Genomic DNA, 23,641 nt, shown 5'->3' with positions numbered 1-23,641 from the left:
GGGATTTTGGACTTTGTTTGTGGTTTGGTGTTTTGTTTTACTAGATGCTCTTGTTTGAAGTTTTGTATTCTTGTTCATCACTTTGTGTTCTGACAATTCTGGTTTCTTTTTGCCTCCCTGTCTGTTCTCCTCTCATCATTAGTTTTCCTCTTTTAATTGTTAATTACTCAGTTTCTGTTCCCTTTACATTCATTGTCCCTCTTAGCTCTGTTTCTTCTGTTTATCTTTATTCTCCAATTCCTCCTTTAACAGGTTAGCTTTAGTTACTGTTTACTTTTATTCTAGTCATCATTTCTCCTGTTTCATTCTCAGTTTGTTCTTTCAGTGTTTGCTTTTGTAGTCAGGGTTTCTTTACGGTCCCCTTTTTCTTAGGCCTTAGGTTCTGTTGTTTTTCCTGTTCCTTCCAGATTCCTCTGTTTTCCTCTATCTTCTGGTTATTCTAGATTTCTTATGTTTTGGTTATTATACCGTAGTCTCCTGTTCTGCTTGGGTCTGTGTTTCTCCTTAGTGGTTTATCTGTTTCACCTGCTCCCTCTGCCTCCCAGCCTCCTTGTGTCACCTGTTCCCTGTTCCTCTGATTACCTGCCCTATTGTTTCTTGTCCACCTTTGTCTGTATTTAAGTTTGCCTTCGTCCTTTGTTCCACATGTCTCTTCAATGTCCCCATGAGATGTCTTTTGGATTTTTGTCCTTGAACTGGATTATCTTGTCACCTCGCCTTCATGTGAGTGATCTCTTTAAATTAAAGTTGGAGTTTTGATCCCGCTCCACTTTTCTCCGTGCTTGTCTGCCTCTGGTCCACCACAAAATAGTTATGACAGTTTCAGGGCACAATAGTATGAATAGGTGACAATTATCATACAATTGTGTACTACATGTTGGATCCAATGAATTATTTGCAATTTAAGTATTCAGCAAATGATTTTTGCAATGATTGCAAGTCAGTGTTATGCACCTCCGTTCAAAATGCTCTTTATGTTTTAATGACTATATGACAGAAAAAACAGAAATATAGTTATGTCGAACTTACGCAGGCACCCATCTGGGCCTTGTCCCAGTCCATAGTGTCCCTGTCTGCAGTGGTCACAACGCTCCCCCTCCACGTTCAGTTTGCACCTGCACTGACCTGAGATCAGCCCAGCAGCCACATCGGTCCGCGAGTCACACAATCCACCCCGCAGAGATCCCTCCGGGTCACAGTTACATGCTGTAAAGACAGTCATAATTATTAAAGACCAATGACTTCTAGCCACCAGGGCCCTTTTGCTTCATTTAAATGATGATATATGTGTAAAGTTCTGGTCAGGTTAAGATTCTTCTGGATTTAGCTTTCTTTGTGGCCTCTCCTCTTTCCTGAGTTGTGTTTTCTTAGTGTTATCTTCTATATTCTTTGGTACGTTTGACTTACTACTTCAGTTGGGCTTGCTCTTCGCTCCTCCTGAACACTTCCTCCTAGTTTACCACATGTTGCCCTACTTTATGACTTGTCACACCTGGCGCTTTCTTTTCATTGCCACAGTACAATAAGTAAAACATGTATAAAATACAACAAACCAAGACAAAACTAAGAATAAAAACAGATGAACAAATTAATCAGAGAAGTAAAGAAGAAAAAAAATGTTACAATGGTTTTGACCTAGTTTTTGTTTCTTCAGTACTTTCCAGGTATCTACAATCAGGCTAAAACAGCCGTTTTCAATTTTTCCAACATAATTTTCTTCAATCCAGTTGGTTAGAGGATCTCCAAATGGCTGCAGTCAGTATGAAAATAAAGATCTCCTGGAAGATGACAGCCCCATACGTTTCCTCTCATTAGTGCCCCATACGCATAGATGGTTCATGTAAACAGCCATTAGCCATTGCTTGTGTGGGGGTAACTTACGTTCACAGATGTTAGAGTTTCTCAGGTCTCTGTTGGGGTGCTGGTAGAAGAGAGGTGCACACTGCTCACACTGTCGGCCCACTGTGTTGTGCTGACAGTCCTCACACACGCCTCCACTGACATTACCAGTTGAAATGTACACGGCGAGGTCGAAGTGACATGATGTGGAGTGCTGATTGCACTCGCACCCTGGAAAAACGATGCAAGAGTGAGGTAAGTTGAGCTGTTTTTGATATTGAAGACAAACATTTACTGTAACTGGCTAAACGTTTGATTTATATTTGTGTAAACTTGAAGTTTTAAAATAATGGGAATTAGCTTATTGAATTCCTACTTTTTTTAATTTGCTAAATTCTTTTGTAAAATATATTGGTCTGGAAATTAGCAGTTATAAACGTTATTCACGAAGAACCTTCTACATAAAAAAGTGAAGTCAGCTCATGTAAATCTACTCACTCACAAAGCACCACCCAAAACAGAGACTGATTCATGTTTGTGCTCTTACTTTTGCAGGAGTGGGTGTTTCGCCCCTCTGCAGGTCTCCAAGGCAGGTCATGGTAAAAGTCTTGACAGCGCTCACAGTTCAGTCCCTCAGTGTTGTGGTTGCAAACGCAGCGGCCATGAACCTATACACAATAATGAAGACCGACCAGAGAATATCCGATGCAAATACATTCAGTAATGCAAAATAATATCAATAACTAAATCACAAACAAAGAAAAGTTAATTAATTTGGTAAAATAAGCTCGTTAGATGCTTCAGAAATCCATATGGGCCTTGAGATAAAGTTTTTCCAACAAATCTGGAAGAAATTTAAGGTTCAAAAAAACATTTAAAAAACAATTCAATTTGTTAAAGGAGAAACCAGATAAATAAAAATCATGTAAAACCGTCTGATATACCATGCCTTCAGCTCCGGCCAGTTTTCTGTCTATAGGAGCACACTCGGAGGCGTGGCCGTAGCAGAAGCAGTTCCCGCGGACCACCATGTCGAAGAGGGCGTAGTAGTACTTCTCCGTCACCTCCCCGCTGGAGTCGAGCAAGTTGTCACCCAGTGTGTGGAGCTTGATGAACTTTACTCTGAGGTTTGTGATCTTCAGCATGTCTTCAAATGTGGAGAACATTTTTATTAAAACTCCACTTCAGTATTTGGGAAAAGGCATTTATTACCAACAATTTTCTAACAAATGCAATTAAATGTGTAAAATTATGAACAGCTTTTAATCCCTTTGATTCCTTCATCATGGTCTCTACAAGCCTCAATAAGTTAGATTTAACTTTTACAACTCTTTTTACACTATTATGATTTATTTTTCAGATATTTTATTAATTTTGCTAAATAAATTATCTAACTAATTCACATAATTAAAATTAAAGAAAGTGAAATATAAATGTATCCAGTGAAGTTGGTTTTCTGGCAGGTTATATCTATGGATTACCTAGCTTCAATGCCTTCAACGTATACAGTAAGCCTCATAATAGCTATTATTGTTGGCTATTGTTGTTTTTCATTACAGATGAGCCGGTCATTAATAATTACAAAAGTTTTGATAGTTCCCTAAAAAGACTGTAAAAGGCCAGTTTTAGGAGGAGAATGTTTAAGGGATTCACAAAAAGCTTAAATGTTTGGCTTTAAATTTCTTCCAGCAGGGCTGTTTAATGCCCTACAGAAAGTTTTATCATGGCGTAATAATGTATTAGCCAGAACAGCACATGGCACAAATAAATACCACCAAGGTAATTCTCAAAAAATGAAGAAAAACAAATGGACAGTAGAACAAACTTAGGATCAAACTGAAGGTAACTTAAGGCTTTGTATTGGAAAACTAGGCTTATTTAAGACTTGTTAAGGTCTAAAACTGAGATGATTAAATGTAAGATAATTTTATACTTTTTAAGACCCTGCAGAAATCCTGTTGATACATTAAAAGTCCTATATAAAAATATTCCTAACAGAAATGTGTATGAAGGCTTTGCCCATTATTAGGATTTCTGAAGATCTCTCCACATCTTTCTTTGGACTTTAGCTTGGGTTTCTCCCATTTTAGCTCATTCAGTTGCTGTTTAGTTTTTGAGCAATGTTTTCTGATTTCTTAAAACAAATTAAAACACTGTAAAACTTGAGGGATGAACCACTGTGTCAAAAAACCAACAAAGATGATCAGCAGTTGGATGATGGATCTCTCACTTCCCACATAAACATAATACATTCAAAGTCCTTTTATTTTATTGGTTTGTGTTACAAGACAAAGAGGAAACAATGATGTCATTTTATTTTTTGAGGGTGAACAGGTTCTTACTGTTCTCTGCACATCAGCAGTGATCAGAAAAAATTAAGAAATGGTTTCTGTACGCGTTTGTGGCTGAGAAAGTGTGTCTCAGCATGAATGTAACAAGTTAACAAAGTCTGAGTTACTTCCGTATGTGAAATTCCTCAGTACTCTTCCTGTCTGACCCCTGATCCTTCAGCTTCGCTGTGGGAAACTGCACAACAGGGAATTACAGGAAACTATTTTTATTTAGTTTATGTTGCCTTATTGAGGCTTTGCGACCTAAATTTGTGTGAAGGAAACATGCTGTCTATGGTGAGCAGATGCAGCTTACTCTGTATTCTCATGCTATAGGGGTCTTCAATCTTAAAGGCAGGATCCAGCACCCGAAATATCACCTAAAAGATGAAAGAACATTGAAAACCAAACTAAAACAAGTCCAAGAAAACATAACTCAAGGCTAGTTCACCTCTCCCTCTGTGGATGGTTCGATGTCCGAGTAGCGGGAGTCACAGATGATGTCATCTACTTTATGCATGGGTCCGGTGGTGATCCCAGGGAAGGCAGACTCGCAGTCGTGGGCAAAGTATCGATAAACCTGCCATGTATTCCCAAAATCCATGGAACGCTCAATCATCATGGCAGCAGGACGAAACGTCTGCAAACACAAAAACCTTGTTTAATATAGCTGAAATAAATACATATATCGCTTTTCTTTAGATATTACTTCATATAAAATAATTGCTCTCCTTATATTTTACAGTCAGTTGTCTTGTTTGGAGACTGTGTTGTTTTCTATCCTGTTTTTCAAGAAATAAACAAAATTTTCCTTATAAATCTGTAAATAAACCAGACCTAACTTAGGCAACTCCAGGTTAAACAACTTGCATTTTTCTGATACAGTTTTGAATATTTTTTAGGTTAGCTCATTTTCTAAAGAAAAATAAGGCAAAGAGCACTACTGAAAGTTTTAAGGCCCTCTAGAGATTTTGCAATGATTACCAAGGTCTTTCACTGTAATTAGCACCCATAGCATGTTGACATTCACTTAGGAAACTAGAGATGAATAACAAGATATAAATTCAAGCAAAATACCAAAAAAGGGGCATGATTGAATGTCTACAATTTATGTTATAGAAATTACTTGAAATGTAATCACATATATGAGACTAGGCTTCATGAAATGTCAAAAAAAATGTCCTTATAACGGACGAGACTTAAATAACCACAGTAAAGCAACAAACTTAGGTTAAGTCAGAAGACAGCAACCTTTACAGAGCATCTATAAGGCATTTTATCTTTTCTGCTATTAAATATAATTTGTATAGTGCCACAAAACCTACATGTACTTAGAAAAAGGACAACTTGTCAGATTTCAGAAACACCTACTATATAAAACGTGTTATATAAAAAAACTCACATTTCATTTGTGTTTTAGGTTTAAGAAAAAGGCAACCAATTATAGCTTAATCTAGTAGCTTCCTAAAACTCTGGTTTTTATTGCTATTACATACGGCACCCTCCACACTCAATGGCAGCCCTGGTCTGCAACCATCCATGTAACTGTCTGTCTGTCTGTCTTTAATAGAGCTAGCTTGTTAGTTTTACACAAACAGTTTTTGAGCTAGGAAGACAAAAAAAGAAAAAAAACTATTTGCTAAATAAAATCAAATATATAAAATATCTACTAAAATCATACTTCAACAGTTGTTTGAATTATCTTTCTGTCTGTCCATCTATCTAGCCAAAAAGCTAATAAGGTAGTTAGCCAACAAAATGTTTATCAAGCTAGCTAGCTTAAAAATTATTTGTGGACATCTGTTGATTTATGATGTTCATGGTTGTAGATGCATTAAATATAAACTTGTATACATTCCTGTTAAGATTTCGTATGCCCCTTTAAGTCTTATCAGTATTTCAGTTTTTGCCAAACATTTGAACAACTAAAACTCTATTGGCATTCCTGTAAAGAACTGGATGCTGATTTTTCCCGCCATGCCCCCAGAAAACAGGATGTGAGGGGATTGTGGGAAGCATGTCCTTGAGTATGTTTTGACTATGAGTCAAGGCACATTATTAAGAGGTCAAAAGCATCCTCCTCTTACTCCTCCTTTTCCCCTTCCCACCACTCTCAGGAAACCAGAATGACTTTCTGAAGCTGCCTGAGACTGCATTTATCCCTGTCTCTTTAATATTTGTGAAACATACATATGTGTACAAGTGTTTGTTTGATGTGTGAGCTAAATCCAGCACCTTGAAGGTCATGATGAGGTGTGTGAAATGAAACTCGGCCTCCAGGTCCAGCTGAATAGTTACATTCTCCACACCTGCAGGAGGAAGACCAAAGAGGAAATAAAATATTACGGCTTTACATCTGCAAGAATTTAAAATGTTGATCTAACCCAGACTTTCTCCCATGTCCAAACATGCAGATGTTCTGTTTAAGCAGCTGAGTTGGTTTGTTCTCTGGCAAAATCCAGATATGTAACTAATCTTTTTACAGTCTCTGGAATATGTTGAAAAGAGCTATTTGGAAATATTGTGAATGCAGCAAGATAAGCTTAAAACAAAATAGAACCAAGCGGAAAGACAAGGTTACTAATAGGTACACAAATTTTCTTTAAATCCAGTTTTAGATAAACCCATCCAAAGCAGCTCAGTAGCTAAGAAGAAACTACAGGCCAGCTGCAAGGGAATTAGAAATTCCCACATAGACTTATGTACATCTGCAGCTTCCTGCTGTTTCAAAGCCATCTGCACAACTGGCTGCTGCTCCAACCATGACTCACACCTTTGACAGTTTCCCACCATTCAGAAACAGTGTATGCATGTGCAGGATTAATGCATACATTAAGAAGATAGGATTTATTAGGCATTCCACTGAATGGGAACCTGCTGTGCTGGCAGTGTAACTATTTGTCATGATAGCTAGCATGATAGCTTGATACTTTAAACTCTTTTTAAGCAAGGCTATAAAATGTTTTTTTTTATTATTATTTATATAAAATCCAATTTTTTTCTGTTCTATGAAGTGTTTGAGAGTTATAATCATTTGATCTAAGTCATACTTTGATGCTAAGATACATAAAAAGAAAACGTTAAAATTAACCATGTATTGTGAACGTTTTTGCATAAAACTGCAAATAAAAATGAACGAAATGATTGTATAATTATTCTGTCTTTAATTAACCACATCAAACATAAATACCTGGTAGACATTAGAAACAGCTTTTGATAATCCTTAAGCATGGGAAACAAAATTCCTGCAATATCCTGGGTTCAAAGTGAACTTCCTTCCTTTGAGAAGATAATACCTTTAAACTGGTTGCCTTTTTAAGGTGGAGGTCTTAAGGTCTTTGGATGCTTCCTTTTTTACACTTAAAAGTCATGTGTCTGCTTCATTAATGATACATCTGTTTCCTTCAAGCACACCTGTTCTCCTTAACACACCTGTAACCCCCACCCCGCTGCTAGAGTGACTCTGTGTGTGAGGAGCCCTGTGATCTGTTGTCTGGTCATTATGGGCACAGTTCCCACAAGAACAGTCTTTGTAAGCTTTCACATGGTATTCTAGTTTAAGACCAGAAGTGTGAGAGAGTCCCTGAATTTCAAGTCTGTAATACAAAACAATTTTTGTCTCTCACCTTTCTCAGACTGCCACCAGGTCTTGAGGCGGTTGGGGGCAAAGGTGGTGACCACGTTCTCAATGGTATGGCTGATGGAGTTGCTGTCCTCATCATACATCTCCCTCGAATCACATGTGAAGCATTTCTTCTCCTCCTAACAGACAGAAAAGCATAACGAGTTGGTCACCCTTACTGCCCATATTTCAGAAACGATAGTTCACACAAGTAAAACGAAAATTCAAAGATGCTGTAAAGTGTCCTTTTATTAATGATTCAAATTTAAAATACTTTCAATTAGACAGAAAACCAGTATCAGTTTTTAAATAAGGAATTTAGGAACATTTCTTAATTTTATTATGTTAATTTAAAAAATATTTGCAAAGTAATTTGATTACTTATTATTGGCCTAATTGGTTTTGAAATATATGGCAATAAAAAGAAAAACTATAAGAAAACTTTAGACACTAGTGATCAGTTCTGTTTTATCTATTAAAGTGGGTTTCTTTCTTAAAATCAAAAAACGTTTGCAAAATTATTCATTTTTGGAAATACATATAGTGAGATTTTTTAGTAGCAACTTTTTTTTTACAAAAATTGTCCATCTCTACTGGCATGTGTGCATTTTGAAGATTAGCTTTCAAACATTATCAGATTTATTCCTAGCCATAATGATTTCTAACTATTCCGCATTAAGATCATAATTAAAATTTCTTTTATTGGGTTTAGCACCATTTAACAACAGAAGACATCTCAGGACACTACAAGAAAGGTCAGCAGGTCCAAATTATTTTGATCTACATGTGCTTCAGTTCAATTCAAATAATTTTATTCTGAATTATTTTGACTTAAAGACAAGGTGTAAGCAAATTTCATACGTGAGTTTTGTCATATTGGCTCTAATATGTGAGACTTCATGTCAAATGTAAGCATCTACCGCAATAAGACTCCATCCAACTTTCTGAAGATCTTATTGCCATGCATTAACTGCATGGCAATAAGATCTATATATATATATCTATATATATATTTATGACAACTGGAAATAACCAACAAATACCGAGTAACAAAACGTCTGTTGCGACAGCCCCATTTTATAGCATTTTCAGATCAATTATTTCTCTTTATCTGTTTAAGGTTTTGGTTGCAGTAAAACAATCTTCTATCTATGTTGCTGTGTATACTTGAGCTGGAAAATGTGAAGTCCGTTAGTTTTGTAATGCCTAATATCGAATCACTTACTCTTAGACCTTCAACCTACATTTTCACATCCTCACCCTTTAATGTTAGAGCACTGGAGCTTGCGAATAACCAAAACAAGTTTCTCATTTTCATTAAGCCCTAAGCCAGCTGTGTTGAAATCTGAGCAAGTCCAGTTAAGTAGGCCCATTTAGTCAGTGCTTGGTGAAAAAACATCTGTCACTTGGGTCCAACGTCCTTCCCTCCCTAATCTGCAGCTCATTCTTCAGGACTGTGCTCATCCTCAAAAAAGCTCAGTGCGGCTGTGCCTTCATAAAAACACTATTCACACGCACACAGTCCCCCAAAGGATGGTTGATAAGAGAATATCCCCTACCACGACCCTGGTTCTTATCCACACAGGGCAGGGATTGTGAGCCACACAGAGCTTTTATTGTGGTGGGGAATGTCTGAACTCCCACTTGACAAAACAGCAAGCAGACAATATGCATGTGCATCCTCCCACACACAGCTAAACATGTTTGCTGTTATAACTACAGAAATTGCAAAGAAATCCAGCTCTCTGTGTTAAATACATAAAAAAGGTTTAATTCATTCAACCACATTGCTGACACTAAATCACCAGTCTGTTTTTAATGTTCCTACACTATAATTCACAGTCATAAAAATGCCATCTTCAAGGCCAAAAGTGCTGCTACGTTTTAGCTGCTTTCAATTAACTCAGCATGAGTAGAGAATCGACTTACTTTCTGTTAACAACTAAAGTATTTCTAAACTCCGTTAACTTGTCAAATCATTAATTTTTTTTCATCAAATGTGTTAACATGAATGAATAAAACGATTGGTGTTTAAGTGTTAAGTTGAGGGGTTTGTTTTAGGGCTAACTAGGTCCTAATTGATCATTATTTTATAATGTTTTTAATCACAAATCACTTTAATCACTTTCATAAGGATCCATCCATCCATCCATCCAGTAGCCTGTTTAGTGGCTACTGTTTATCAAACAAGTTGGCTTAATACTTTAAGCTACTTTTAACCACAGAGATTATATTTTTCTTCATTAGTAATCAATAAATTAAGACAATGTTCTGTTTTATGGGGCATTAAAAGTATTTACTTTACGTTATAGATGGTACTTGGCTAATTACATAAGAAAAAATAGTCACAGTTAAAAAGTGTGGATAAAACACATAAACAAAAACCATTATAAAATATTTATTCAACATACTGTAGGAAAAAAAAGTTGCCTATCTAGCAAGCTAGTAATCTAGTTAGCAGCTAACTGCTTCTTAAGCTAGCTAACTTGTTAACTTTGTAAAATTTAAACTGATTTCAGAGATTAATTTTTCATTATTAGTAACCTATAAGTTAGCTCACTATCCTGTTTAATGACTTGTTTAAGAGTAAAACCTTTTAGTTTAAGGGTCAGCCCATATCTAGTGCAATGTAAAGGTAGCTTCAAACAAGGTATGCTGAGATTAGCAAGATGCTTGCAAGTTTGCAAAGAAAAGAAGTAAAAAACATTTGAATGACCAGTTTTTGTAAAACTATTCAGACTTTGTAGTGTGAATGGCAAAGATAATTCCTCATTAGAAAAGAGAAACAACTTTTGATGATCCACCATCATAGAAAATGTAATTCCAATCTAGTAAAATAGTCAGCCAGGGAACTCTTTATAAGGCTGGCTAGCTTGTTAAAGTATTTTTTTATGTGTTGTTTAGAAAGTGTCTGGCTTTTTGATCAACTGTATTATTTAAATCAAAAGTTAAAAAAATATAAAATGATAATGAACTGTTTGCCAGGAAAAACAATCAAATTATGAAAACTGCGTCTGCCAAACCTCTTCACACTGATTAAGCTAAAATTAGGTTGATTCCAATTATCATCTGCAATCTGTAGATCCCAAATTTTTTACCATATTTAACCTAGAAATATTCTTAGATTCTATTTCTAAAATCAAGATAATCTTCACAAAATTATTTAATATTTTAAAAAAGCATTTATTACTGTTTATCAAACAATGAACCAATCAATTTCACGGATTCATAACTTCTTAATTAAAGACTTGAATCAAGAAATAAGCTGCTTGCAATCTCTGTAAAGGGTTAAATAATAAAGTCAGATGTAAGAAAAGGAAAAATTAATTTACTATAAGGATATGAAGCCTGCTTGCCTTACTGTTCGGTAAGACGCTGAGGCTTTTCTCTATGTAGCTGCCAATTAAAACACAACATCAGTTTGTACAGGGATGTTGTAGGGGATTACAAATGTTGTACATGCATGCATCCTAGTAATGACATTATTTAATCAATCTACTGCATGCAATTGTCCCTGTATAATTGGAGATCTGTAAAATTGTGCTATTTTTGAACCAATATATACATTTTTTACTTCAGATGTTTTTCTATAAACACATTCATATTTTCAGTTTGAATAGAAGTTTCAGTGTGACTGGAAATGGTCAAGAAAAACTGCAACCTTTGCATCTATAATTCAAGATCCTTCTGCATTATGGGTGAACTGTCCCTGACTCAAAATTGCTTAATACACCACACACTGAGACTTTGGGTCGAGAACTACAAAAACACAGTCTCATGTTGCCTTTTTATTGTGAATTGTGAACCCCTGATGGATAGATTCCTAGAATGTGATGGTTTTGCATCCTTTGCTCTTAGACCTTAATTCCACCACTTGTGGCTCACTCACCCTTTAATGTAACATTACTGGGGCTTATTTACCAGGACAAATTTCTCGTTTTCAACAAACTCTAAGCATCTACTTTACTTCACCTCTTTCTGATAATTACCTACAAAAAAGTCCAAACAATATTTTGCAACCTGGCTTTCTAGCCAGTTAAAACTATCACAAAAACTACACATTAATTACCCCCAATGAGCCTTTTCAAGAGTTAATTTTCTTTTAGATTATTTTTAGTATCTGAATCATCTCTCTTCATAGTGGATTGCAGTCTTTAGGCCACAACTGAGACAGCAAACATCTGGAAGACTTTCTCACACTTTAAAATAATCTTCATGTTGTTCAAAGAAACTTTTGAAGTCATTTAAGGTAATTTTCAGTTGATCTTTTTAGATAGTTTACAAAAACACCAAGCAAATTGCTCCAACCTCAGACTTTCCTAGTAGTTTTAGAACGTTCCCACTACATCACTCTGCTAATACCAAAGGGGGCCTGATTTATTCAGGTTATTTATAATGAAACCAGATATTTATATACTGTGTAAGAAAAGAAACATATTTTTTCTCGCTATCTGACATTAAATTGGACTAAATGTTATAACCTTTTCCAAAATCAGAAATGTATGTACATTTCCTTACTATTTGGTAGGACTGCCTTTTAAGCTGTTTGGTTTTCCTTCAACAAGCTTTTAATTATAACTTGCTAGAGTTTTGTCCCATTCCTCTGAACAGAACTACTGCAACTGGGTCGGACTTTAGGCTGCCTTGTTCACACTCACCCTTTCAGCTCTGTCCATTAATTTTCTATGGGATTGAGATCAGGGCTTTGTGATGGACACTACAAAACATTGACTCAGTTGCCCTTTAGCCAATTTGTAGTTAGTTTAGAGGCAGGCTTATGGTTATTGTCAGAAGACCCATATGTGCCCAAGGGTTCATTTTCCAGTGTCTTGAGATTTCGCTTTAATGTTTCAGCATTAAACTTTATCATTACTTTGATACTTGTTTCAGTCCCTTCTGCAACAGAACATCCACTCAACATTATGCTGGTTGGGATGATCTTTTCAAGCTTGCAACTTTCCCCGTTTTCCTCCAAATGTAATGATGGTAATTATGGCCAAATTCTGAATTTTTTTTCTCATAGACCATAGAACATGTTTCTAAAAATGAAGGTCCTTGTCACTGAGTGCATCTGCAAACTGTAATCCAGCGTTTTTATGTTCCTCTTAGAGTTATGGCTTTTTCCTTGCTGAGTGGCATTTCAGCTCATGCCTTTACTTTACTGTGGATAGTGACACTCTCTCACCAGCTTCATAAGTTTTTTTTTTGCTTTTGTCCTGGGGTTGATATACATATTTGACACCAAAACATCTTTATTTTGGGGTCACAGAACCTGTCTCCTTCCTATATATTTATGCTTGCATATGATTGAACAGATGAGTGTGGCCCTTTCAGACATGTGGAAAATTAATCCAAGGATGAACTTTATGGAGGTGCATAATTCTTTTCCTAAACCCTTCCCTGACCTCTAAATATTTTCCTATGATGTCACACAAGGAAGCGGCGTGTTTGAGGTGTTGCCTTAAAATACATCCACCGGGTGTGTCTCTAGTTAACTAAAAACATTCTTAAAGAGCCATGACAGCATCTTAAGGACTTTCACAAATTATTTGAAGGCAAATGAATCATACATTTCTGAATGTGAAGAAAGGAATAAAAAAATCACTTATGAATCTGACACTTTGCATATAGAAATAATTTCATCATCCTAACTGGCCTTAAAACAGGAAAATATTTGTCTGATTTAATCTCAGACAGTGAGAAAAATGGCATGTATCGTTCTGTAAAGTGTATATTAAATCTGGTTTTAGTAGCAGAAGCTAATTTCTTACTTCCAGGTGGCCGACAATGCAGAAGCGCTCTGGCTGCTGGAGGCCGCAGGTGGAGGAGGCGATGAGTTTGTGCGCTCGGCCGATTAACAGGTCACCCGTGGCGGGGTAGCAGCTGCCCTCCGTGCACATATCTGCAGACGGTGCTTCCTGTGCCCTGACGGGATACCACAGAGCTGCAGGAAGGAGGAAAATCATCTCTACATTGGTGTTCTGTCCGGTTTCAATTACAACACTCTTATTATAAGAAGATTATAGTTTCAAAACATAGATGGGACAATACAGTGTTATTCAGATGTTTAACATTTACTGGAATACCACATATGGTTTGCATTACATGTGTTGCTGCTGAGGAAACAGCAACTCATGACATATAATTCATCCCAGTGAGCTCTCAGCAGAACATGTTTACAAAAAAAATTAAAATTTGAACTTACCTAAAGCTGTTAGAGTGAAGATGTTGACCCACATCTCCCAGAGAGGCTCCCGTTTTTCTGGAAGATGTTGATGAGTCTTACTCCAGGCTGCCGAGGAGTGTGTGAAAGGCAAGAATGAAGGGAGTTGTCTTGAGAAAAGTTCGCATCCCAACAACTCCACCCCGCTGTCATCAGAAGTCCACAAGGAGGTGCGGAAAACAAGCTCACCATCTGCTGGCAGAAGTGGATAAAACACTAGAAAATCTACGGATATGTCAGAAAGTCTCTCAAAATGGCACGAATTTAGAGTTACTAATAAACTTCTCCTCAACATTTACCCCGAACTGTCTGCTGTGTTCCCTAATTAAAACCCCACACAGGTGGACTCTGTTTAATAATTGGGCAACTTCAGGAAGCAATTAGTTGCAATGACATTTATTAAAGGGGCTGAATATAAATTCATTTCACACCTTTCAGAGTTTTTGTTGTAAAAACATTTGAATGCCACAATCATTTTCCTCCCACTTCACAGTGAGGTACTAATATGTCTTGGTCTATGACAGAAAATCCCAATAAAATGCAGTAAAGTTTGTGGTTGCAACATGACATGAGGAAAACTTCAAAGGGTGTTACTGTAAGACCAGAGAAAAGCCTGCAGACATCATTGCTTTGCATCTAATTGTCTTACAAGTTAACTGGTGCTAAGAGAAACCTACTTGAAAAACCTTGAGGTTAAATGTTCGTTAAAATGAAGAAGAATTGGGGGTGTCCAATTGTGTGAATCAAGCCCTAGGACCATCTTCTACTGAGTAGTAGGAACTACAGAATTGGGTTGCCACCAGTACAGAGCTTACTCACCATCTTAGCTAGTGGGTGCGAGTACACCTGCACAATTAAGAAGATTCTTTGCACAACAGCCTTGTAACATGAAGGTTTGAAAAAACTCTACTTCTGTCTGAGAAACTTACAGTTTTTAATATTAGTTCAGATTGAAAGAGAGATGTATGTGCTTAAAATGGTTGCATTAGCAATGGTTGCCAAGAGGAAATCCAAGGGTGTCCAGCAAGCATCAGGACCGTCTCTACCTTAGATGTCATGTTGCCACAAGAGCAGAAATTGCTTTGCCTTGGCATCAGTTAGGTTCAGTTATGTAAGACTTTTCTGGAAGAAGGGCAGCAAAGAAGCCACTTCTGTTGAAGAAAATATCAATGACAAACTGAAACTCTTTTGGAAGTACAAGGAAAAACAGAAGACTGCTGCAAAGTATTTTGTCTAAAAATTCCTTCTTCTGACTGCTGGCAACCAATTTTTTTATTTTGTTTACTGCTGATTTAAAAGTTTTAATTATTTTAAATAAGAAAAGAAAATCAAACCAAATTTAAATGTTGCTTTCTCTTTTTTGACCACAAAAGGCCTGCATTTCAATGACATTTTTTTGCATTTTAAAATTAAAATTATATGACCTATTTTATTTATTTTTCTGTTTTTAATTACTGTTTTCTAAAGAAAAGACCTGTGTATCATTTGTTCTTTCCATTAACAAAAATGAAAGAGGGGGAAAAAATTGAAAAAAGAAAAAAATATGTTTCATGTTCCATGTTCATGTTCTCGGCTTAAATTGTTTATGATTTCAATTTTGAAAATTGAAAGTATAAACAAGATGTAAATAGGCTCTTTCAGCACATGAAAACAAAGAAAGCTGGAGGACCTGATAACATCTCCCCATCATGCCTGAAAGCCTGTGCAAATCAACTCGCTCCGATCTTCACAAGGATCTTCAACAAGTCACTGGAGAAATGTGAGGTCCCCTCCTGCCTCAAACGATCCACCATCATCCCGGTTCCCAAGAAACCCACCATCGTAGGATTAAATGACTACAGGCCTGTAGCCCTGACGTCTGTGGTCATGAAATCCTTTGAGCGGCTGGTGTTGAAGTACCTGAAAGACATCACAGGACCCCTGCTGGACCCCCTGCAGTTTGCTTACCGAGCAAACAGGTCGGCAGATGATGCTGTTAACTTAGGTCTACACTTAATCCTGCGACACCTCGACCACCCAGGGATGTACGCCAGGATGTTTGTAGACTTCAACTCGGCCTTCAACTCCATCATACCAGACATCCTTCACCAGAAGCTCACCCAGCTCAACATCCCAGCCTCCACCTGTCAGTGGATCAACAGCTTCCTGACAGACTGACAGCAGCAGGTGAGACTGGGGAGCATCTTCTCCCGATCCAGATCAATAAGTACTGGCGCCCCCCAGGGGTGTGTTCTATCCCCACTCCTCTCCTCTCTGTACACAAATGACTGGACCTCATCGGACTCGTCCGTGAAACTCCTTAAGTTTGCAGATGACACCACTGTCATTGGACTGATCCAGGACGGTGATGAGTCTGCATACAGACAGCAGGTGGATCGGCTGGTACTCTGGTGAGGTCAGAACTACCTTGAACTGAACCCACTCAAGACTGTGGAAATGGTGGTGGACTTTCGGAGGACACCACCGCCATACACACTCCTTACCATCCTCAACAACACTGTATTGCCCGTGGACCACTTCAGGTTCTTAGGAACCACCATCTCTGAGGACCCGAGATGGTCTTCACACATAGACACTGTTCGAAAGAAGGCCCAGCAGAGACTGTACTTCCTGAGGCAACTCAAGAAGTTCAACCTTCCACAGGAGCTGCTGGTCATCTTCTACACTGCCATCATTCAGTCTGTCCTGTCTTCATCCATCTCAGTGTGGTTTGGCTCATCCACAAAACAGGACAGGTCCAGACTGCAACGAATAATCAGGACTGCAGAGAGAATAATCAGAGCTGACCTTCCCTCCATCCAGAACTTATACAGGTCTAGGGTCAGGAAAAGAGCTGCTAAAATCTCTGCAGACCTCACACACCCTGCACATAAACTGTTCAGAGTTTTACATTCAGACCGTCGCTACAGAGCACTGTTCACTAAAATCAGCCGCCACAGAGACAGTTTCTTCCCCCAGGTTGTTTCACTGCTGAACATTCAATAGAGTACAAAACAACAGCATACAGATGTTGCAAATGCACTTTTTTTTATTATATATGTGTATATTGTACATTGTAAATATGTATATTCTGTAATGCAAAAACAAAACCAAAGAGCAAAGTGTACCGGAGTCAAATTCCTTGTTTGTATGTACGAACTTGGCAATAAAGCTGATTCTGATTCTGAATTTAGCCTTTAAGATTCAAAAACAAATATAATAAGTCACCTTTTTCTGCTGATTTCATTTGGAATCTCATTTAAAATGGTTAAGAACTAATGATTGTATCTGAACTTACTCATGTTTTTTTGTTTGTTGTAAAACGAAAAGGAAATAACCCTTTGTTTTAGTTGCGGACACCCGATTACTAAAACATGCACGGATTCAAAATTATTGGGAAGCGGAACGATAGTGAACTGTAAATTCTCAGTCGGAGTGGCGCTGGAGTTGGACCGGAAGCAGCGTGAGGTTATCGAAGCGCTTTCCGAAGTGGAGCGTTTGAGGAGTTTTTATTGCGTCAATTCTGCTGTAAGTAGATCTTTATTAAGCAATTTTCATACATATCAGTCGACGTTTACATAGTTTATCTTTAAAATATAATCCGGTGACATAAGCGTGATTTTTAAGTTCCGATTTCGTCTGACTCCAGTAGCGGGAAAGTGCTTTAGGTCCTCAGTTTGCTGCTGAAAACCCTTCCTTGACTTTGCGTCCATGAGTAGTCTATTATCCACCAGATAGTTACCTAAAATTGTCAGCTTGGTTTATTTTTTTCCCTTCTTTGATTATATACAGAGACGTTTTATAGTTAACAGACTGAAGTCTCGGACCATCCAGCCTTAGCACTCATCTCCTAAGTTAGTTTTGTCCTCTCTATGCCTAATATAACCAAGAATGTGGTTAAGAACTTTTCCAGCTCAGTATAGAAAAAGAAGATATTGTGGAAGAAAATTGTCGATTTCTGGCCTTTTTTCCCTACCACATTTTCTAAAAGGAATGTCCATCTATGTCTGTTCTGTCCATTCATCCATCCCACCATCTCTTGATTCATCCATCCATTTTTGCTTCTGTCCTTCTCTCTGCTTGTCCATCTATCTGTTTTTTCAGCTGGCCATGCTGTATATCTATCAGTTTGCTAACCATTCCTTATATATCCATCCATCTGTCCATCCAATGTTGGTCCAACCATTCATCGATCTGTCAGTCTACCAATCGTTTTGCCATCCATCCATCCGTCCATCCATCCATCCACCTGCCACTCCGTCCATCCATCCATCCACCTGCCACTCCGTCCATCCATCCATCCACCTGCCACTCCGTCCATCCATCCATCCACCTGCCACTCCGTCCATCCATCCATCCACCTGCCACTCCTTCCATCTATCCATCTGACCTTCCTTTCATCTGTTTGTATCTGTGTTTCCATCCATCCTTCCTGGCAAATCTCTGGTTTTATCCGAGTCCATATTTAAACACTGATAACGTTAGTACTATCTGCCATAAATTTATGATGAACTTTTGTATTTATACTTTTAAAAACTGGCTAGGACAGACTGGGAACTTGGTAAATTAGAGTCTTAAAAGTCTGGATTTTGACTTGGAAATTATGTAAAAATCTTGTTTAATTAATCATTGTTTAGTGTAACTGTGTATAAATATTTCCAATCTAAGCATATTGTATGCACACTTTCCCTATAGTTCTGTGAACACGTTAGTGTACACTTTTTACAACTTTGCTTTTTGAAAAGGACACTTTTATCTTTTTTCTTTTCATTTTCAGGCCAGAAACGTTTTGTCCTGACTGAAAGTTGTTTGCTGAACAGACAAGATGTTAAGAAGTGCTTCAGTGCAGGTGAGATTTAACCTTTGTTTTTCAACGTAAGTGCATAATTAGTGCTGGTTATGATTACGCTTAATTTATTATTGGGATCTGTGAGGTACAAATGATGTCCATGTGTTACTTTCAGCATGATATCCATAAGCATAAAAATAAAGGCCAATGCAATAATATAATATATTTCTATGCTTTTTCTTTTGAGTTACAAATAGTTGACAATTTAAAAAGGGACACAAGATTTCTGTCTTATTTCACACAGATCTTCCGCCAGTTGGTGAGAAACAGGAGCACAGATGCAAGCCTCATCCTGGAAAGATGTGAGATAAATATGAAAAACAAAGTTCCCTGGTCTAATGAAACAAAGATTGAACTCTTTGGTGTGAATAGCGGGCATCGTGTTTGGATGAAACCAGTCACCACTCATCACCAGGCCAATACCATTCCTAGAGTAAAGCATGGTGGTGGCAGCACCATGCTATGGGGATGTTTTTCAGCAGCAGGAGCTGGCAGACTAGTTAGAATGGAGAGGAAGACATTTACAGAGATCTGAAAGTCTGTGCACAGACATAGAGGTCTTCGACTATAGTCCTCAAGGGCCAGTGTCCTGGAACCTTTATGTGTTCCAGGTCCAACACACCTTAATCAAAGGGCTGAATTACCCCTCAATATGTAATCACTTTCTACAGACTCCTGCTAATGAGCTGATTATTTGACTCAGGTGTGTTGAAGCAGAGACATATCTAAAGTTGCAGGACAATGGCTCTCAAAGATTGGAGTTGATTTTGGGAGTTTTTACATGGGTACCAATAAATGTGACGTACTGATCAGAACTGATTTGCAAGCAGCATCATTAAATATAACCTTGCTTGCAGCGATAAACCGTGTGCAGCTACTGGGGCGAGTCGGACAGGACCCTGTGATGAGACAAGTGGAAGGCCGGAACCCTGTCACCATCTTCTCACTGGCGACAAACGAGATGTGGCGTTCTGGGGAGGGAGAGAGCAGCTCAACAGGTAGGAAGTTATTTAAAGTCACTGATCTTAGTTTAAGTTGACATTTTCTTACAAATACACTTACTTATATTATGTCTTATATTTGTCTGCTAGTTTTCCAATATATTTCGATTATTCGTTTGCAAACTGTTGAGATTTAAACTTAACTAATATTGCAGTAATTCGTTTTGGCCACTAGAGGTCGGCAAAGAGTCTGAACTGATAGATAATGGCTGTCCTAGTTCAAGGTAGCTGCTCTTTATCCACAACTTCTGGTTGACATGCTGAGCTGCAGTTTAGTGATCCATGTATTCATTCAGCCTTCATGGTTTATTCATCACCCTCATTAGAAATGATAAACACAAGTTGCTTCTGAGCTGCTGTGACAGGAATACACACCGAGGCAGCAGATATTTTTCATTCTGAATCTGCATTAATGAAGGTCAGAAACAGGGCCGTGTCTATTGAGGTTCAGCTTTGGTTCCCAACAGAAATGTTTCATGTAGAAACTGTTTCCCGTTTCCAGGTGATGTCAGCCAGAAGACGACGTGGCATCGCGTCTCAGTGTTCAAACCAGGTCTGAGGGATGTCGCCTACCAGTACATCAAGAAAGGGTATGAACAGCATGATTCACCAAACGGAAAATGTTTGAAAATGTTTTCCTCCCCTTTGATGTACTGGGGACCTGTCCAGTAAAGACTCCACCTCTGGCTGAAAGAACACTGGAGATGGGCGCCAGCCACACTGTAACACTGAGAGATAATTGAACGGGTGTAGAAAATGGATGGATGGTGTATCTGAAAGGCTGATTTTTGCACATTCTGGTTGGACAGAGCCTGAATGTTTATGAAAAGAGGGCAGCAGCAATGTTGTATTGCTTTTCTAAAACTAAACCTATTGTTACTGTCATCTAAAAGATAAATGTGATTAGATAAAATGTTTAATTTACATTTCGTCATCCATCCATCCGTCCGTTTTTCACTCTATGTAGATGGACAGATGATCCATTGACTGGCTGATGGATGTATGGACATTCTTGAAACAACATGAAGTATCATCTTTTATGTATTCATTGGTGTCAGAATTGCTAAGAAAAATGAGCCAGACAGAATTTCCATTGAGGAGCCATGAAGAGACCAGAATCCTCCTATTTATAAAGGGAATTTATTTACTGTTTATCTCCTCCAGGTCCAGGATTCTAGTGGAGGGAAAACTGGACTATGGAGAGTACGTGGACAAAAACCAAGTCAGACGTCAGGCCACCACCATTATCGCAGGTCAGATTTATACTCCTGCACGTTTATGCTCATCTCCTCTCAGCAACAACTCAAATATTATCTTTTTTTCCTGCAGACAACATTGTTTTCCTGAGTGACAACATCCGAGACCGAACCTGAGGGACCCTTCTCCTTGCATCCAACTACAGAACAACTTCAAGTTTTACTTTTCTTCTTCGTACCAAAATAAGACTTGAGGACAACAAAGTAAAGGGACTGTTTATTATGAAAGGGGACATAAGAATTGACTGTGGGGCCCTCTGCTGGTAAAAATGAAGATGTCGAGCAGAAGAAAGAAGCTTTTTCAACAGCAACTTTGATTGTTCTATATGTACATAGTAGCAGTGGTTAAAAGCTATAAATAAACAAGGCCTGCTCTGTATTTTTAAGTTTCCACTCTAGAAACTGTGACACGGGGTTGTTTATTTGGTAATCCGTTCAAAAACATGTTTTTCTCAAGTGTAGCTTTAAAAGCTGAAACGCTCTGGAGCGATTCTTGTTCGTATTAAAGAACAGTTTTAGGCTGAAAGGTTTTCTTCTTAATTAAAGTAAATCATTTAAATGGTTTTAAATGTTCTTTTTACCAAATAAAAATTTGCCAACTAAGACTTCAATATACCCTTCCATAGTCTGGAAAAGTTCACATTTTTGCAGGTTTCGTATTCAAAGCACGAGCACATTAAAAACATCTGATCTATATTCATGGAGTTTATGTTGTAAAAATGGGTTAAATCACACAGGAAAATTTTTATCTTTGATTTTTTTAAGATATAAATGTTCTTGCCAAACTACAGGCCACACTATTATAAAACACTACTGACTTGACAGTTATTCAGCTTCTGTAAGGAGAGTAAGCCATAAAAGGCCATTGCTCTAGAAGCTGACTGTTCACTGAGTGCTGCATCCAAACATATCAATGGAAAGTTTAGTGGAAGAAAAACGTGTGGTTAAAAAAAGTGCACCAACAGGGACTACAGCCTGATTAGATGGCAAAGCCCATTCAAGAGGTTGGGGGAGATTCAGAGTCGGTGCTTCAAGAATGTGTGGGTGGTACCCCATGTCCAGAACATGGGGTACAGCTGTCACATTCCTTGGGTTACTCCTGAATGAGAAAGAACTTTAGAAGCATCTTACTTGGGATAAGGAGGAAAGGACTGGAGGATTGCTGAATTCTGTCTTTTGTCTCTGATATTTTAGCCCCTTTTTAATTTTAAAATGCTTAGAAACATACAGAGGCAACATTTTTACCTGGAAGAGCTTTTTCTGGTTTGGGTTTCTCCTCAAGGCAATCCTCAGCTGCCTCTCTACTTTTGTCTAGGTGCAGATGTCTCATGTTTGCAGAGAACAGCACAGCTGACTGAAACAGGTCAGAAAAAGGTGGAACCGCTTTCAGATTTAGAGGAAGCATCTTCAGGGTCAGTTTCATTGCTGCAGTCTTCTGTTTTCCTGTTTGTACCAGAATTAAATGCCCAGCGGGTTCATTTTTCTTTCTCAGTTTACTCTGTTTTTCTGCTCTGTCACTTTTCAGTTATCTCTGTGTCATTTCCTTCCTGAGTTGACTGGTTGCTCTCACTCCACTTCCCTTGCCTCTTCATAATGTTTCATGGTTGTCTTCACTTTTTAAAGATCTAATGCATGTGACTTCACCAGCCAGTGGTGAAAAACATTTTTAATGCAAAGGAAAACAAAAAATAAATTGCAGATTACCTAATTTCTAAATATAAGAAATCCGTTCAGTAAATTGGTATTTCCTTATGATTACAGCAATATAAGGGAGACGTGTTGAAATGCTCTGTCAATCAAGTGCGGCCTCAATACAAGGTAGTCTTGGCCTTTAGGTATTGGTCGAAGGGATTTAAAACCATCTTGTGATTGGTTCAACCAATTGTCATTTAAATCAATAGAAGAGCAGAACTGTACTATCGAACAATGTGGAGAACAGAGGCGCTATCTGATTGGCCACGCAGTGACGGTAGGCGGGGCTTTTGGCAAAGGGAAACAAGTGGATTTACTTTGAATTGTTAAAAACATGACTTGGACCAGACCGGATGTTAAAAAAGTGACTTAAGACAATAAAAGCATCTAAATGAGCTCATTCTCTATAAAGGAGTGGTTGAGTTACCATCTTTGTTTTTGTAAAAATACTTTAGTATTAGATTCTGTAATTGTATTTATCATATATTTTGTGCTTTTTTATTTATCGCTAAACTTTGTACTTTAGATTATTTTATACAGAATAATAAATTATTCAATCCAAATATTTTATATGTAAAATAAATACATACATCTTCACCTGGAGCAAAGTATGCCAGAGACAAATTCCTTGTTTGTGTGCACAAACTTAGCACTAAAGCTGATTCTGAAATAATTAAGGTTATCCTAACTGACCAGAAACGGGAATAGTTTGTCTGATTTGGGTCAGACACTGAAAATAAAGAGGTGGATGTCTTTTATAAGGTGTTCTTGTTTTAACTGCACATTTTTCCTCTTTATATATTATCTTTGTATGTTAAAAGTCGTTACCTAATGGTAAGAAGAAATTTGT

At 37.7% G+C, this 23,641-nt stretch overlaps 2 protein-coding genes and 1 long non-coding RNA gene across 3 annotated transcripts in view; 2 read left to right on the top strand and 1 right to left on the bottom strand.

Moving 5' to 3' along the window:
- Window positions 1-14,292, bottom strand: part of lamb1b (laminin, beta 1b) — a 29,177-nt gene extending 14,885 nt beyond the window's left edge. Inside the window, exons 1-10 of the mRNA XM_047389986.1 lie at window positions 13,997-14,292; window positions 13,563-13,735; window positions 7,796-7,931; window positions 6,405-6,478; window positions 4,621-4,809; window positions 4,486-4,549; window positions 2,784-2,986; window positions 2,387-2,507; window positions 1,882-2,070; window positions 1,030-1,206 (exon numbers count right to left, since the gene is read on the bottom strand). Of these exons, the coding sequence (XP_047245942.1) occupies window positions 1,030-1,206; window positions 1,882-2,070; window positions 2,387-2,507; window positions 2,784-2,986; window positions 4,486-4,549; window positions 4,621-4,809; window positions 6,405-6,478; window positions 7,796-7,931; window positions 13,563-13,735; window positions 13,997-14,030 (1,360 nt within the window). The 5' untranslated portion in view covers window positions 14,031-14,292. The remainder of the gene's footprint in view (window positions 1-1,029; window positions 1,207-1,881; window positions 2,071-2,386; window positions 2,508-2,783; window positions 2,987-4,485; window positions 4,550-4,620; window positions 4,810-6,404; window positions 6,479-7,795; window positions 7,932-13,562; window positions 13,736-13,996) is intronic.
- On the top strand, window positions 231-13,705 carry LOC124883090. Its single transcript, XR_007042078.1, has 3 exons — window positions 231-723; window positions 7,805-7,860; window positions 13,569-13,705. It is a non-coding gene; the product is annotated as an uncharacterized LOC124883090 (long non-coding RNA).
- A 3,102-nt stretch (window positions 14,293-17,394) lies between the features above and the next one.
- Window positions 17,395-21,710, top strand: LOC124882795 (single-stranded DNA-binding protein, mitochondrial-like). Its single transcript, XM_047389358.1, has 7 exons — window positions 17,395-17,521; window positions 18,771-18,842; window positions 19,087-19,144; window positions 19,700-19,840; window positions 20,346-20,433; window positions 21,008-21,096; window positions 21,173-21,710. The coding sequence occupies exons 2-7, from the start codon at window positions 18,819-18,821 to the stop codon at window positions 21,214-21,216; spliced, it is 444 nt and encodes a 147-aa protein (XP_047245314.1). The 5' UTR covers window positions 17,395-17,521; window positions 18,771-18,818; the 3' UTR covers window positions 21,217-21,710.
- Window positions 21,711-23,641: the final 1,931 nt, after the last annotated feature.

Source organism: Girardinichthys multiradiatus, chromosome 17 (genome assembly GCF_021462225.1).
Source record: "Girardinichthys multiradiatus isolate DD_20200921_A chromosome 17, DD_fGirMul_XY1, whole genome shotgun sequence".
NCBI classification, from domain to species: domain Eukaryota; kingdom Metazoa; phylum Chordata; class Actinopteri; order Cyprinodontiformes; family Goodeidae; genus Girardinichthys; species Girardinichthys multiradiatus.
This window is presented reverse-complemented; position numbering and strand designations above follow the sequence as displayed.

Coding starts and splice junctions, on each gene's coding strand:
- LOC124882795 (XM_047389358.1), top strand. CDS start 18,819: ATGTTAAGAAGTGCTTCAGTGCAG. Junction 18,843..19,086: donor TAAGAAGTGCTTCAGTGCAG/GTGAGATTTAAC, acceptor TATTTCACACAG/ATCTTCCGCCAGTTGGTGAG. Junction 19,145..19,699: donor AAGCCTCATCCTGGAAAGAT/GTGAGATAAATA, acceptor CCTTGCTTGCAG/CGATAAACCGTGTGCAGCTA.